This window comes from Bipolaris oryzae, assembly GCF_000523455.1.
Source record: "Bipolaris oryzae ATCC 44560 unplaced genomic scaffold scaffold_24, whole genome shotgun sequence".
NCBI classification, from domain to species: Eukaryota; Fungi; Ascomycota; class Dothideomycetes; order Pleosporales; family Pleosporaceae; genus Bipolaris; species Bipolaris oryzae.
In genome coordinates this window covers 199,375-215,883 of record NW_006911300.1, presented here as the reverse complement: position 1 = coordinate 215,883, position 16,509 = coordinate 199,375, and the positions used below count along the sequence as shown (strand labels likewise).

At 52.2% G+C, this 16,509-nt stretch overlaps 6 protein-coding genes across 6 annotated transcripts; 2 read left to right on the top strand and 4 right to left on the bottom strand.

The window, feature by feature from the left end:
• Positions 1-302: 302 nt before the first annotated feature.
• On the bottom strand, positions 303-698 carry COCMIDRAFT_23907 (uncharacterized protein; the record flags this gene model as incomplete). The annotated part of the gene is made up of 1 exon (XM_007686936.1): positions 303-698. One exon carries the CDS (start codon positions 696-698, stop codon positions 303-305), a length of 396 nt encoding a protein of 131 aa, XP_007685126.1.
• Positions 699-2,013: 1,315 nt separating this feature from the next.
• COCMIDRAFT_34238 (uncharacterized protein) lies at positions 2,014-2,394 on the bottom strand (the record flags this gene model as incomplete). Its single annotated transcript, XM_007686967.1, has 1 exon — positions 2,014-2,394. One exon carries the CDS (start codon positions 2,392-2,394, stop codon positions 2,014-2,016), a length of 381 nt encoding a protein of 126 aa, XP_007685157.1.
• Positions 2,395-3,817: 1,423 nt separating this feature from the next.
• On the top strand, positions 3,818-4,039 carry COCMIDRAFT_87565 (uncharacterized protein; the record flags this gene model as incomplete). The annotated part of the gene is made up of 1 exon (XM_007686999.1): positions 3,818-4,039. One exon carries the CDS (start codon positions 3,818-3,820, stop codon positions 4,037-4,039), a length of 222 nt encoding a protein of 73 aa, XP_007685189.1.
• Positions 4,040-4,910: 871 nt separating this feature from the next.
• On the top strand, positions 4,911-6,216 carry COCMIDRAFT_87557 (uncharacterized protein; the record flags this gene model as incomplete). Its single annotated transcript, XM_007686998.1, has 2 exons — positions 4,911-5,567; positions 5,644-6,216. The coding sequence occupies 2 exons, from the start codon at positions 4,911-4,913 to the stop codon at positions 6,214-6,216; spliced, it is 1,230 nt and encodes a 409-aa protein (XP_007685188.1).
• A 4,115-nt stretch (positions 6,217-10,331) lies between these two features.
• Positions 10,332-12,062, bottom strand: COCMIDRAFT_87681 (uncharacterized protein; the record flags this gene model as incomplete). Its single annotated transcript, XM_007686997.1, has 4 exons — positions 10,332-10,415; positions 10,605-11,351; positions 11,406-11,483; positions 11,949-12,062. 4 exons carry the CDS (start codon positions 12,060-12,062, stop codon positions 10,332-10,334), a joined length of 1,023 nt encoding a protein of 340 aa, XP_007685187.1.
• A 1,329-nt stretch (positions 12,063-13,391) lies between these two features.
• On the bottom strand, positions 13,392-14,508 carry COCMIDRAFT_23904 (uncharacterized protein; the record flags this gene model as incomplete). Its single annotated transcript, XM_007686935.1, has 3 exons — positions 13,392-13,884; positions 14,006-14,228; positions 14,262-14,508. The coding sequence occupies 3 exons, from the start codon at positions 14,506-14,508 to the stop codon at positions 13,392-13,394; spliced, it is 963 nt and encodes a 320-aa protein (XP_007685125.1).
• Between the last annotated feature and the right edge of the window lie 2,001 nt (positions 14,509-16,509).

The window sequence follows — 16,509 nt, the reverse complement described above, 5'->3', positions numbered from 1 at the left end:
GCGATAGTAACGAATGATTATCGGATAGAAGAGCAAAACGAAAAGAATATTGCGTACACTATCTTACAACAAAACGTCTCTCCAACTAACACCGAAAGAAATCCAAAGAAAGAAAAAGGTCATCCAAAAAGAGAACTCCGCAACGCCGATCTTGCCCGTTAAAAACGCCTCCCATGCATCCCATTTGTTGCTAACATTGCCAAGTCTAAGACCGTTAGAAAGATGCTTCATGAAATGACTGCAACAAGACTTACAATAAACCATCCCCCCGAAGGCTTTCCCAAAGGTGCACTCAGCTCGACTTATTGAGTACTAGCATCATACAATATGCACTTAGCATCGCGCCAGTGGTTGTAGCAATTAGCGCATCCATCATCAGTCTTGCAACTGTTGTCTCCGCCGCACTTGCAGCAAATCCACCGCCAAATCTTCGGGCGTTCAGGGCGTTCAACAGGGCACTGTGTGTAGCGGGAACTGCTTGCGTTCGGATAGCCGGATCCCTTTGGAAGAGGTGCGGTGTGCTGGTAGTGGTGGCGGCTGGATGAGTGTGCGTAATTCTCATTGTTGTTGTTGCTGTAGTTGTTGTGAACAGACTGGCAGCAACCACACCTCCTATGACCGCAATTGTAGATGGGGCATGAAGGCATCAGGGAAGTGTTTGCACCATCACCGCACTGGCAGCAAAACCAGGAAGACATGGTGGTAGCAGGTTGCTTAGGTAGAGCGTTGAGAAGGAAAGAAGTGTCGGAGTAAAGATGATGAAGAGGAAGAAGTGTTCAACTATTGCGATGATGAGTTGAGATGGTATGAAGAGGCCTTTTAAGAGGAGCGGGGGCCCAATATCTATACTATGCTTCAGTAAAGGGTTTTGGGAACAAAAGCAGGAAGACGGTATCATACCCTCGTCCCGGAGTCCTCTTCAGTCCTCTATCATGGCTTAGCCATCGTCATCGCCCTCTCATAACCCTCTTGCCTCACAAACAGGGCAAGAACAGCTGCCTCCTCATGGCTGTCAAGCTCCATTTGCCGCCTGGCACCAGCAGTCCTGGCGGGCACTCGTCACTCGTCCCTCGGCGGTGGTCCCGCTGTGCCAATGAAGCAGAGGGAGGACAGTGGCGGAGCCAACAAAAGCACGGGTCACCGTGAAAAAAGTAGCCGGAGGGGTGAAAAGGAGAAAAAGGCAAGGGTTCTGTCAGGCATTATCGGATCAAACAATAGTTCCTGAGGTTGTTTTGTGGACACGATAGGAGGCGACGACGTTGATTACAGGGCAATGAATGCACACATGACTTTGTAGACTAGGCTTGATGAGGCGTCAGGCAAATGGGCGGCCTCAGGACTGTCTTCGTTGGGAGTTAGTGTAGGCAAATACTTGGCATTTTGCGTCCGCCAGGCGCACACAACAATTTGGCCCCAGCAGCGGGCTCGTCTGAACTTGCGGTGTAGCTCGCTCCTTTTGACTTGTTTCGTGTCTCAGGAGAATTTCTTCCAATCATGGCCGTCGCCAGGACAACAAGCATTTCCTCTTTTCGCCACTGCAGAGAGAGCCGTTGGGTCGGCGTGTCTTGCCCTCGCTGTGGGTGTGCTCTTGTTTCGTGTACCTGTGTACCTGCGTATTCATGCGAGAATGCCTTGGATAATGCTTGCGCGAATTTCCCTCTTCAGTTACAATTTCCAGTGACACCCATCATCGTGGTACCCGTTGTGAGTAGTGAGGTTGTGAGTTGTGAATTTCTCATTTCATCAGTTCAGGGTGAGTGAGCAGAGCATATCACGATTTTGAGGTTGAGACAAAAATGAGGTGGAAAACAAGTATATTGAAACGACAGACATATTGCATAACGAAACCTAAATCCATGCCTAATCCTAAATGCCCAAAACCACCTATACTCCTCCATGTGACCCCTGTAAAAAGCAATCCAAATAACATGCTCGGACCGAAAATGCCGCTGAAAGACTGATTTTCCGCCGATGATGCAAGAAATGATGGGTTAAACTTCCGAGGTCCGTTCACTAAGTCTTTTCCAACACGCAAGCAGAGCACCTTTGGTGATTGCATGCCGTGCACACGTTTTGCCAATCGCCTTTGGGACCATCCTTACAGACTGAACAAAACCAGACGACTGGGGCGCCATAGAGGAGTACAGATTTGTAATCCGGTAGGCTGCAAGATAAGATCGGCGAAGAGGGTGCGGATGTGTTGTGGCTCGAAAGGTGATGGTCGACGAGATAGTCCGTGTGAAGCGTGGGTTCGCTCTCATCTGGAATGGAAGGAACCGCTGCGCCCTCGAGAAATGCCGTGTTGTTGGTCTGCGAAGACACCGAATGACGTTGAAGAGCCGAAGTTGTGTTGGAGTCCTTGGTAAGATAGTGAAGAGCGGAGTTAGCAGCCATGATGTGCGATGCTGAGACAGTGGGTTATTGATGAAGAATTTAGAGTACTATAACTAGCAATGTATTTTGAGTGAGAGGTGTGTATCCAGGTAGTGATATGAGACTTAACTCTGAGTGACGGCAGGAATTTAGATGTTAAATGTATCTCGCGCAGACAAACCCCACTCGAGTGAATGCCTTGTGTTCATCATTTCTTCTTGCTGCGCCTTCTGCCATGAAGCTCCAAGAAGGCATCTGGTCCTATGCCGGGATGTTGATTCGGTGGTTTAGGTGATAAGGCATACAGGTTGATGCCCAACATGGATAGCCGGTCAGTGATACGCAGTGAATGTCGGAGGATGATGAGAGTCCTACGAAATACTAGCCAGGATCTCCGGCATTAAGATGCATCGCCACATTACAACCAAGTCGGCGTGTTGTTGAGAGAGTCTTAGGGCCAAGAGCAAATGTCTGATTTTCTGTGTTTGCCTTACTCAAAACCACATGATAACCTTCACATCAGACCATACCAAGTTTCTTCCCAACATCTAGATCGGGACGTGCGACGACATGTTGTAGTAACGTGGGGTGTTGTAGGCAATACCTCCGTACAGTTTGGTATGGCTAGGTGCTGAGATAAACCGAGTCAACGAGGCGATCGGTCATTTGCCTGATTGCCTGATGGATTGACTCATTGGGATAAGGAGTCCCGGAGCTTGACAAAGGTACTAGTGCCCGAATCAGCAATCGTTTGATATGGGACTAGATTAAAGATCTTGCCTACTTACCTTGGCGCATCGAATATGATTGTTAGCCTGATTCGATAAAATAAGCATTGGCGATTTGTAGGCTTGAGTCGGATATAGGCATTTCAGCCCCTGCGCTGCTTGACGCCGAATAGAGCTTAGACGGCGCCTATAGCCTTCACAGCCACTGTCGGGTGAAAATTTTTGTACCAAAAATTTTGTGTTACCGGAAAAAACCCCCCAAGGCCGCTAATGGACTTCAAGCACTGCTGATACGGTTGATCGGCTGGGCTGTGCATGTTGCTTTACTTCTGCATTGGCTGTTGTTTCTGTTATCGATATTCAATAGCTCTACCGGTATAGTACGATGATGCGTTAGTAGTGCTGTAGCCTGGAAGTCTACGCCTGAATATCTGTTCCTGAATATGACGCCGTATATGTAACGGTGGGCCAGCGACAATCATTGGTACGACCAACTCGTGGCAGTGCGAAGCCAGATGCCTTCGGAGACGACGACCGCTTACTCATACGAGTAAACCTTGGCTATGTAGCTTTGGAGGCTTGATGCTTATACATCGAAGCTCGGGTGCCATACTGCGCGTAGTCAGTCACCTGGACGTGAATGGCCAGTGGACGGCAAGTTTGCAGACTGCGTTTGGCCATTTACTCTAACAAGAAGCACTAGGCAGACTCACTGTATGCTGGGAAGGAATGGAGCTTGCGCTGGTCTGGCCGTGGGTCAGTTGGTGCTAAATTTCTCTGAGTACCAAAAGAGTATATGCTTCGCTTTTACACCAGGTGCAGGACGTAACGTATATACTACACCGAGCGTTTTTCAAATTTGCAACAGGATTCAGCCTGCTCGTCTTGAACACTATCTAGATGCAACCTTTTGGATCCCGCTATCTACGCATGATTGATGTCGCCTTTCCAGAAACGGCGAAAAAATCAGGTGAAGGGGGCCGGAATGGCGCCAGTACTACCACCAAAAATCACTGGACGAAGAGCAGAATGAAGCAATCCAGCCTTGGCCTCAGCCTTGGGGAATCCGGTCAGTGCAATAGGCTTAGCTTCAATGATCTCGTGTGTGTGTAGTCCTTCGAGGCGGTTTTCGGGGCGGTCGTCAGTCGTATCAGAGGCACCCAAAGTTGCATGTGCTCTCTTGCGATGTGAAATAGATACAGGCCGAGAGTGAAGAATGATGTGACTGCTAGGCCGGGCTGTAGAATATTTCTTGGGGCTATATGCACGGTTATGTAAGGCGTTGATTGGCGAGGGACGTGATGCTCTTTGCTTCTGACCGAGAAGCCAAAGCAAGTGGTTTTTCCTAACACGCGCGGGAGAACCCCAGAAAGCATACTGATGTTTTGCACAGAAGCACAGCAAGGAAAAAAGTAAAGGAGGTTGAGAGTTGTTGACCGGGCCTTGAGCAGTCGAGGATCATGACGTCGACAGTGGCCAGGCTCGGCCGATTGGTCGGACGGCGCGTCGCACACGCGTGTACCTATTGCTCGCGGCGGAACTGAAGACTTCTCTGAGTTGGCGATACAGCACCCAACAGGATGTTTGAAAGACCACAAATGCAATGGGCCAGCAAGCATTGCAAGTCTCGATGACGTGGTTTGTGGTGATGTTGCCAAGCCCGCCGAAGGGAGCGAACTAATGGCGCATTGTTCGCGATCTTGGCCCAGCGGGCTGTGTTGTGCAACACCAGGATTCCTCCTCGTCAGCCTTCTCCCGAGGGCTCCTGGAGTGAGCGCAGCGATTCCTCCTGTTCCACACTCTGTCGCGATGGCACCACCACCTCTCCCGCCAGCAGTAACTGATCCGCCAAAGCCCGGTGCCATCACCAACCCCGCCGTAGAACAGAAGATTGGCCAGGCGACCTCCGTCATCATCCCTCTCCTCGAATTCGGCGCGGTGGGCTTCGCAACCTGGGTTTTTGTGTATCTGATCTGTATAAAATATCTTATCAACCCATCGGACCAAATACAGCGCGATTTCGATATCCAACCTCGGCGGTCCACCGGCATCGCGCTCATCGTCGTATACGCCATTCTCCTGCTCTTCCTCACCATAACATGGCTGCGCCTCCTACAAATGATATGGTCAAGGCCTGATATCGTCCCGTTTGGAAACACTGCGCAAGAGAAGGAACATGCCAGCACTAGGGACTTTGCATTCGATCAGTATGACGCATTCATTTGCGACTACCAAGGGCTACCGCTCTGGTGCGACAAGTGCCATAACTGGAAACCGGACAGAACACATCACTGCAAGGAGTTGGGTCGATGTGTGAGGAAGATGGACCATTACTGCCCTTGGGCGGGCGGAATCATAGGAGAGTCAACACACAAATTCTTTATGCAACTAGTAGCGTACGCGGCGCTGTACACGACTTTCACTTGGATCGTAGTGGCTATTTTTCTGGCGGAGCGCATTTCAAAGGTAAGTCCCTGCGGACATCACCGGCGCAGTTCCACGGTTTCTTGGGTCGTTTGAACGACGTATTAACATGTTCCAGATGGGCTCACGGCCCGGTACCTGGATTGGCGCTCTTGCAGTAGGGGTACTATTCAGCGTCTTCAGCTTTACCATGTCCTGTATGACAGGCTGGAATCTCATGATAAACTACACCTCGGTCGAAGGCATCCAGCGTGGGGGCATCCATAACATTGCCTTTCTTATTTCCCAGCCATCTCGTCGTTCGAGTACTACTATGCCACCGGGAACGCCACCGTCGCCGTCTGGAAAGACTCATAAGAAGAAGCCTGACAGGACTACAGAAGGAGAGAGGATCGAAGAGGACTGGCCTGTTTTGACTACCGTAATTCGTGCTTCCAAGCGCTCCTACGTGGTGATGCAGACGAAGCCATTCGAACACCCTTGGTATACGACCCTCATGCAAGGCTGGAAAGACACCATGGGCGACGGTATACTCGACTGGCTACTTCCATTCAAGCAGAGTCCGTGTAAAAATCGGAGTCACAGAGGCGAGTTCGCATGGGGAGAAGTGGTATACGACATGGCGCGGGCGTACGAAGAAAAGCATCCCGAAGCGCGACTCGCGCTGCTTCACGGGTCAAGCAGGCGATGACATTGCTACTTCCATTTGATCATTTTTTTTGCATATACTCCGGCGAGCGGAGTATGCAGAGTTTGTTGTTCTTTTCTTCTTTTCTTTTTTTTCAAGTACATGATACCCACGTACGGAAGTTTGTATATAACCGCCCACCCCAGTAGTAACCGGTAAAAACAAAGTAAAAAGCGAACGAAACAAAAAGCAAGTAAAGAATGAAACCTCTTAATCGGAACTCTGGCACACTTTATCTCAACGTCACACGGCTCGCCATCTCTCCTGACATACTTTGTCCAGCCTTTTAACTAGAATGTCAGCGCTGGCAGGCTAACACAATCACCGTTTCACGTGTCTACATGGATCCTTTTAATGCACACATAGTTACCATGACGTTCAGTCACCGTCGCACAACCATATAGTCGTCGCACAAAAAACCACGCATCTCCCACGTGGCTCCCGTATCTGGCCATCTGGACCCTTCTCTTTGTCTCATCCAACCAACCACATTTTTTCGAAACCACTGCTCATGATAGGTTGCTTTTCAACTCTGGTACACTCTGGGCCCCGCTCAACCCCCCCCCCCCCAAAAGAGCGGGTAATCGTATATCGCGGCCCAGACTTTCTTCGATGGAGTCCTGATGCTACTAGCACCAATGATGTATTGCGTGCTGTGACAGACCTTTGGGACGAAACGTGAATAGCCTGGCATGTGTGGTCAACAAGAGAGCGACAGGTCCGTACAGGAGAGACATCAGCCTCGCATTCTCGCAATGCGTAGTAGCATCGAATCCACTCGCTCAAACCGCAACTATACCATTGGTGATTCGCAAAGCAAACCCCTCCCCCCTGCTCCTAACACAAGGCATAAGCCGCATAACCCCAAACTCGCAACATTCACACTCTCGCCCCCCCCCCTCCACGTGGTTATGCAAACCTCCTTCCCACGTTCCCACGGAACGCCATCTATCCATCCACCAAAGCAGCAGGCACCAACCCTTCGTTTTCGCATTCTCTTTCCGCAAAAGCATAGCGATCAGCATAGCCATACGTCCTCCCAGAGGAGAGCACTCGACCCACGGTTTTACACCTGACGGAACTTGCCATTGCCATTGTCAAGTCGGACAATCAAACAAACCGAAAAAGGGCACACTACCGCGTACTTGGTATGTCGGTCTTTTTTGTAAACGAAAGCACGTGCATGTGCGCGTACGCGATTAGGTCTAACGTCCCCCTCCCCGGTTCGGAAATAAATAAAAAAAACGAAGACAGGATTGTAAGTGTTGAAGATCGTCATTTCGCACCACTGTGTGTGTGTGTGTGCGTGAGTGTACCTGGCATGGCCGCGGATGTGTTTGTGAATGTGGATGTGGGTGTGGGTGATCAACCAACAACCGCCAGATAGACAGATGGAGGATGGACAGGAAAGACAGGAAGCGAATACGGGAACCCCCGGACACATGCCGTTCAAAGCACGCGCGCGCAACGCATGTGCGGGTGATGGACAAACGGGAAGGGGGGAAATGCGCGAAATGGGCCGTGGTTTAAACCCATTTGGGAAGCAAAGATGTGCAACGAACATGTGCAATTTTGGTGGTTGGGCGATCGTCATCTAAAGGTCTTTTGCGGAGTATATTGTGTGGTTCCATATCCGACTATTTTCTTACGATCTCCGATGCGGCGAGCGGGCGCGCATGGGGATTATCCTTCTCTTTTGATCCAGGCGCGGACACATACATACATACTTGTGTCGACTCAGTCCGTGAGAAAATCTGGGGCGGAGACGAGGGAATACGGAAGGTGACATGTAGACGTGTATTTGTGCGGATGACGGTTGAAACTTGCATTGTGTCGCAGATAGGGAGGGCGGGGCCGGGGAGGGAGATCGGGAATGAGGCGAGGATTTACATGGACTAGGACTTGATCGGGATTATTCGCGGGTGAGTCCGGGGGAAAAGGGTTTTTTCTTGCCATGCTTTGTAGATAATATGCATGTAATATTAGGGTTATTGCTGCAAGAGGTTAGATCTTTCTTATTCTGCTGTATAGGTGGAAATGTGACGGGTTTTTCGTTATCTCCCTTCGCCTCGCCTTGCCTCCGCAGAATGGCCGTTTCATATGAACCATGGGTTCTATGTATGGTGGAGTCCCGCTGTTGAGCTAACAACGCTGTTGCGAAAGGCGAGGAGATTGAAGAGGCAAAAAAGGTCTGGGGCCGAGCCGGGGTTCGGGCGGTTGGCGAGCTTTCGTTCGGGTACGAGATGTGATAAGGGGATGCAAGTATCAGTCGATTTTGCGTTAATATTCCGATCAACACAACTTCGTTTCGATTGTCAGATTCAAGCAGATTAACGGCCAAAACACAAGGTGGGGTTAAAAAAAGGTTGAAGGAGCAGTTTTGCAATGAGGGTGACATGCGCTACAAACTGGCCTGAAACATCAGGACACTTTTTTTAAGCACACCCTTTACCCTCTCTTTCTCCGACCGTTGTCAAAATTGTCAGGCATGTCAAGTGATTTGTAAAAAAAAAAAAAAAAGTGGCACGAGCGAGTAAATGTTTCCGGCATCGTATCACGCTTCCCGTATGTGACTCGTTTCAAGGTGCGGCGGGGCGCGTGAGTGCATCCGACCGGCTCCCCGGTAAGAAGTGGCATCCTTGCAAGGTCATGATGGCTATGATGAGTTTATCTGTTTCTAGGAATGACAGGTTGGACGAGAGGCGAATGAGCGCCAACCTGGTCATATCAAGGTTATTAGGATAAGACGGTGCAGGGATGTCTTAGCCGAAAATGAAAATCATCTTAGCATCGAGCCAGACCAGCCCGTCCTGGCTCCGATCCCCCAGGGTTGACGCAGGCATCGTGCACGCCAGTCCCTAAGTGGTGTCATCCTTGCTGACGATCCACAGCAAGGGTTCTAATGCAAACCTCGCCATTCGCTTCACCGGATGTGATTGATTTGTGAAATTTAAACTCCAGCAGTGGGGCGCATTGCGAGTTTGGCTGGGCTGGCTGGGCTGAGTTGCCTCTTATGCTTCGGTTCAAGAAGCCGAGAGGAAGAGGGAAAGACAGGGAAAGCAGGCAACGCATGTTCCGTGCTCTCCTGATTTGGACGGCGTCGAGACCTGCGATGAAGGCGGGTTTGTGTGGACCCTGACTCTCTTTTTTGTAAGATTTCAATAATTCCAAACGTGTCATGGCTCAACTTGTTCAGACACTTTCCCGGAGTGGTTCCATGCCGCGCTCCTGGTAACCTCCAAAAATACCAACGGCTTCTGTACTGCCCTCAAAGGTTGACCGTTGTGCGTCTACGTTTTGAGTTTAGCTGGTGAAACGCCGGAACTTCTCATCGCGTTTCGAGCATAGCGTCGACAGCGTGATGACTATCACAAAGTCTGCAAAGATCTGGCGATGGGAATTTCCTCATCAGGCCAGTCTGGAGCCATATACAACCAAATCTGGCCATTTGGTCGGGGTCCTTTTTTATGTAGGCGCTAGACAATCAATAGTCCAACGCCCGGGATTCATCACCATGCATCGCCAAAGTTGCCAGTTTGGTTGTTTCATGTTGCCGATGCCTGGGGAAGAGTATTTGTCAATCAGTGTGAACCTCACGCCTCACAAAAGCACGGCCAAAAGTCATCGTCGATTATGCAAAATCTTGCGTATGATATTAGGATATGTGGGAAGGAGGATTTTTGGAGCTATGGCAAAATCAAAAAAAAAATCCATTGATACCTCCAATGTACGACTGCTGCGCAGCAGTCCCCGATACTCCGTTTCCCGACATGCAAATGTATCCTCCTATTTGGGTCCCAGGGTATTCAACGTTAGGAAAAATCCCGGGTGTCTCGTGCACCCAGTAAACGCTTGTAAAACCTTTAGTGCCTATGCTGAGCCTGAATGATGTGACAAGAAAAATCGCCTAGAGATAGATGGAAAGGAAAAAAAAATACATGGATAAGAAATAACGCCCAAGAAATTTTGGTTCAACCAGATCGCCAATGACGCAAAGAAGTGAAAAAAAAAGTGTGCTGGGATCGTACCCATGGCTGAATCTAAGTACAGGGCTAGTAATGGACGACGTATGGCAGGAATAAGGCGCCACTTCTGAGCGACTTGCGGGCCGGGCAAGTCTATGCATCAGGTCCGTTGGCTTCACGTTCGCGCTGCTCCTTTTGTGGGGCCCGACGGCGTGCGTTGATGAACCAGTTGGATACCTAAATCTTGTCAGTCACTTGTCCGGTATCACGCACTTAGATTTGAAAACAGTCCCAAAAGACAGATCTGAGCTCATTCAACGGCCCGAAAGCACGATGTCGTCTAAACCAGACGACACTGAAAGACAGAAATGGCACATGTAGTAAAAGTGTCACAGTTGACACTTTGGCTGGGGGATGTTGACTTACCTGATTGAGACTCAACCCAGTACGGTTGCAAAGCTCCATTTTCTGGTCTTCTGTTGGGTAGGGCGACTGACGGTTCGCCGCAAACCAGTCCTTGAGTAGGTTGGTAGCCTCCTTGGGTAGGTTTCCCCTTCGCTTTCTGTTGAACGCGCTGTGATCAAGACCGACATTGTGCTGGAAGCGAATATCGCCGCCATAGGGCGCATCGTAACCAGAGTAAGAGGCTCGCGGGTAGTAGGAATCCTGGGACCGTTCGTAGCCGCTGTAGGCGGCTGCCTGGTGGTCGTGATAGTAGCCAGGTTGAATCATGGGTGGTTGATAAGGGTTCTGAGCGATTGGCTGGTGGATGGTTGGCTGCGCAAAAGGCATCTGGCCTTGAGGAACGGGCGAAGACTGGTGGCGGACATGGGGGTTCATTGGGGGCGCTTGCTGGTGCGGTGGCGGGTAAGAAGGAGTTGCACGGTGAGAAAAGGCCGATGGTACAGGCTGTGCGGAGTGCTGGTGGGCGACGTGGGGTGGGTAGCCGGAAAGGGCAGGGTCGATGGCGCTGCTCATGCGGCGAGGTTCAGCAAAAGACGGTTCGATGCTACCGCGAGCGTAAATGTCGCCAAGCGTGTCGACACGCCTACGTTTGCTGTCGGCCCACGCTACCTCGTCAAAGTGGGGCTGCACATGAGGAGAGCTGTCGGCCGAGCCATGTCGGCGTTGGGGTGTCCTCGGTGGTGTGGTGGTTCGGGTAGTGTGAAGAAACTGCACATGTCAGCCGTGCTCAGATATAGTCGGATATGCAAGAGCCGAGTTTACCTCTGAAAATGAAGGGAGCTTGCCGGGGAAGCTTTGCTCTCCAGGCTGAATTGGCGGAGAGCTGCGCATGTGGTGGTTCTGGGTTTCTGTCAGATTACTGCTTGTATGTGAAGCTGGCTGCTTTGTTTCGCAGGGGCGCGAATCAGAGTCGCCGTCATTGTCGTCGTGGGAGTGGGTTTGCTCCAAAGAGTGTGGGGTAATGATTGAGTAGAGATTGGACTGTTTCTTCGGTGGTGGTGGGGGTGGTGGTGAAGTGTGCCGCTGATGGTAAGGAAAGACAAGAGAGCGATGCAGCACTGGGTCTTGAGATTGCTGGTGGTCCATGATTTGACTCCCGCTAGAAAACGGGGGTGGACAAAGGGCGGAGGATTTGTCTTGGTGGGCTTGTACTTGTGCAGTGGCGCGGAAGGAGCCGGGCAGTGGGGGGGATGGGGGCTTGAGGGCAGGCTCGAGGAAAAGGGGAGGCGACAAAAGTGTCGGGGAAGCCATGGAGGCAGAAGAGGAAGAGGTAGGCAAAGTAGTAGAAGAAGAATCATGACTTACCGCAGCAACCATGTTTGCCAGTGGACTCTCTGCAGAATGTGACGAGTTCATTTTGCGCGAGTGCAGTGGTTCACAGTGGCGGTGCGGAATATCTTGGAGGGTAAGATATTCCATAGGGGCAAGTGTGGGATGGTTAAATACTCTGGAGAGGCAGATGCAGGCGTTAGCAACAGAGTGCGGTGCATGTCAATGTGTCGATGGTGAGTGGACGGGGTCATTTGCTCATCCATAGTTGGTGACAGCTTGGTACCAGCGCCGACTGGCACCGTTGGTTGACTGGCACGGTTGAATGCCATCAGGCACGAGCGGGGTGGCAGGCAGAGCAGAGCAGAGCAGAGAGTGGAAGGGCGACTTACCCAGGTATCTAGGTGATGATGTAACGGGTAACTGGATGAGGCAACGTAGGGGGGGGCTATTATGGTACAGAGGGCGTGAATGGGGGAGTGAAGAATGTACAAAGGCAGAGCCACAGCGGGGGTCAGAGCGGAAAGGGAGCCGGCGCAAGCACACAGCGAATCGTACGGGACAAGGACGGGATGCTGGGGTGGTGATGACGGGTGGCCGGGTGTTTAAGAAGAAGTCGGATTGGCAAAGGAGGCGTTAAGGGCCAAGCAGGACTGCAACGGGCCGTACACATTACCATGCATTCTGATCGTGCAGCACGAGCAAATGAGCCAGGGGGGCCAGCGTGTGACGGCCAATGAGCGGGGGGTCAGCGCGGCTAGCAAGACGTGTGTAGACTTGACAGGTGAGGGTTAAGGTTTGGTCTATATTCTCCGAGCGTGCACATTGCAGGCTCTGGCCGGATAGAGGCCGAGGGGAGGGTTAGGTAGGAAACAAGAGACCCTCCGCCTACGCCGCAGATTCGAGGCACGAGCCAGCGCGCTGAAGCGGCGCCGTCTGCTGCAAGCGCCATTGAGCGTCGCCCGGTGTCTCCACCTCTCGAATCGTCGCAGATCTGGCTGCATCTGACTCGGCGCAGAAACGGACCAGGGTGTCGTCTGCCTCTGGCCCATTCCGTCGCACCCTTGACCTGCCCCCAAGCCCTCGTCGTCCAACTCGGCATGCCCACACACTGGACGCCGCAGCCATCTCGCAACGTTCCATGACGGCGAGGAAAAAAGCCGGCTGCGGCCAAGCAATACACTGCTCCACGCCCGCCTCGCCCTCGCCCTTGCTGGTACAAGGCCCCCTCTAGTTGCGCCCTCTCCCTCCCTCTCTGCCTCCTTCATCCCTTGGCCATTGTCAGGCCATGCCACCTCATTCCATAGAGTTTGTGCCTGTGTATCGACCTTGAACCCTGGCCCACCATGACAACGACAAAAAACAAAAACAAAGACCAAAAAAATAATTAACAACCAGCACCAACGCCATCAACACAGACTACAATGTGGACTGGGAGCGGCTCAGGAGCAGCATTTGCGGGGTGCTAGCTGGACGGCGCTAGCTTGCATCAATGTCCTCGACTCTCCTACTACCGCGTCTCCAGTCGTCGTCGTCGTCGTCGTAATAGTAGTAGCAAGTAGTACGGGTGGGCAATGCACCGTCTGCACGAGCACGAATCGAGGCCGTCATGACGGCATGTTGGAAGAGCAGGCAGTGCGAGTGCCTGAGGGGCAGCCAGGTACCCGACGACTGGAAGACAGAGTGGTACATGTCACGCAGCACCAGGCACGATAGCCGGCAGACAGCTGCCGCCGCCGCACTCAACCAGGCTGGTGGCTGAAAGGCGTCGACAGTTGTGCGACGGAGGCGTACCAGCATCCGGGGGGCAGGACTTGTGTGCGTGTGTCGAGGCAACACAGAAGAGGCGCTAGAGCTGCGACTGCGAGCGTTGGGAAGGCCGAAGAGGCGTTTTCGCCGTGCGACAGCCCACGCCCGCCGAGTTGCGACATGCGACAGTCGACATTGGCACGACAGTGCATTGTCGCCGGCTCTGGTTCGGCCGTGTCGAGCGGGAGATGATCCACCGCCGGGCCATGGTCATGGTCTTGTCTACGCCTGGCCACTCTGGGAACGACTAGGCGTTGCTTGTGTGGACCCTGAATCAGCTGCACATGTTCTGGTGGTATTGATGGGGATGACGATGACGATGATGAGGCGGATGGTTGCTGGGGATGGTGGTAGTGGCGGTGGTAGTATTGCTGATGATGCTGCTGCTACTGCTGCTACTGCTACTACTACCATTACTACTACCACTACCACTACCACCACCATCACTGCTGCTGCTGCTGCTGCTACCATACCCACTACAGGGCTCCGGTGTCTGTCCTTGCATGACTGCCACACATGTACATAGACACATGTACTTACGTGCATAGTACACATCACCCACAGCCTGGCCAAATTCGACAGGGAAGCCAGCAACAACACCACTAATACTAATCACGACGCCCCCGCCCTGGGGCCCGGGCAAGCCAGCCACTGGCTCGCACCCACGGCCATGACCACAGCCAACACCGTCCACCCACCCATCCATCCATCGCAAGTCGATGGGCCCCTTCTGCAAGTGACAGATGTCAGTCGCATGCAGAGCGATTGCTAATGGCAGGTTGGGCATAGTGCGACGACGTCTCTGCGCCTCAATGATAGACGGCAGGGATGGCGCCGCCATGCCTCTCTCGGCGTCGCGTCTCCCCGTCCGGTGCTGATCCTACGTCCCGCTAGCCGGCCGATCAAACACAAATGCATCTTACTATCTGCCTGGAAATGACCGACATACTCCCTCGTCCGCCTCGCTGTCATACATACAAACAAGATGAGACGCTCCCCCCGCCAACTCCACGCCAAACTCTACGCCGTCGCAGCCAAAACATCCAACCACCACCACACCCGCCAAACTTTGCCCTGCGCCTGCACCTGCTCCTGCGAACCTTCGCCCACCGCGCTTTGCGCCTTCTGATGAGATTCGCCCCTATCCTAGTCCTCGCATTCGGCACCCGTGCATGACGCCAGCACACGGCCTGCCTTGGTCCATGTACGTTACTTGCCTCCTTGGTCCGACCGTTATCAGGCTCGTGTGCACGCGTAACCCGCTTCCACCCTCTTGGCTGTTGTTCAACATGTCCACCATGATCATCCCGCCCGCACGCCGAACCTCTGGCTCGGGATCGGTTCCTTCGTTAGCAAGAAAAAAAATTTTGATCAGAAGCAACACCACCAAGCCTTGCCTGAACCGGCCGTTTCCAGCCAAATGCATTCCACGCGCCCTCTCACAAGCTTATCGCGTACCATCGACAGCAGCCACACGAGCGCACAGCAGCAACTGGCCCGCCTGACAGTCCATCAGTCCTGTTGCCGGGCAGCCACCATTCGTAGCCAGTCTAACCCTTCCCCTTGCGCAATGGACTAAGGGCCTGTCACTCTACGCCAGCGTGGCCATCGCCTTGATACTGGAACGTTAGTCAACGGTTCCCTTTGCCCGGTGTTAGGAGTTCTTCACAGCCGAGTCTCGCTCTTTGTTGCAAACCATGTCCAGTTGAGCTTGTTCTTGCAAGAAGCCGCCTCTTGCATCTAGATCTTCACTCTTTCACCGGTCTCTGTTACCCACCAGGCACATCCATCGTCACTGGTCTCGTTACACCAGACGGAAGCCACGGGCACTTTTTGTGATTCGAGACGGGCCTTCAATCTGCCCTTCCAAACTTTGGAGTTCACGTAATATAGACAAACGTTGCTTCCTAAGCACTATTGCCATGCGCCTAGAAGCATGCATATCGCTAGAATCTGCTTCCAAGCCTTTTGCCTAATGCCAACCCTCACTACAAGCCGAAGCTTCACGATCTACACAAGACAAGGCTGCTAATCGGTGCATCTCGATGATGCGACACCCCATCTTGTACCTCAGACCTTGGATCGTTCATCACACCGCCTGTTTGCGATAATGCACACTGGATCGCCTGCGAGATGAAGGGATCCGCTTTGATGTTTGTAGAACGAACCCATCGGAAGAATAGATCAGATACAAGCAATCTGACGATAATGACGAGACGGGCAGGCGTACCCGTGCCACTTGTACGAGGTTTACACATCGCCGTCGAAGCACATCTGTTGCCACATTCTCGGAATCGTCACTGCTTTGTCAACCACTAATGCGTGAGGATCGGTTGTCGTGAACGGAATCTTGTCCCTGTAGAAGGACCGATGGACAAGGAAAAGAATGCAGATACAGTTGCACAACGCATGGTGCTGTACATGCATCTAAATTACCCCACTCATTCTTCCGCATGCCAACAACCTCTCCAATGAACCGGCTTCCAGATATTCATGAACACCACATCATCATTTACCCGGTATCTGGGACGACTGCAGTAATCACTCACCGCATTCATCTACACATCACGATACCTTTGTAATGACAATATGGCATATGTACAGCATACTCGCAAGCGCTGCGCTGAAACGTCGTCACTCGACGTTTGTACACCTGGAAACCTTGTTGGACACATACACACACCAACAGGTATGGAAAAGCTTTTTTGCTTGCATCGTCGTCTTTGACGCTCTACCTGCGGCGTCACAGAGTTCGCTTTAAGTTCAGTGAGGCGACAATCTGCTGTCC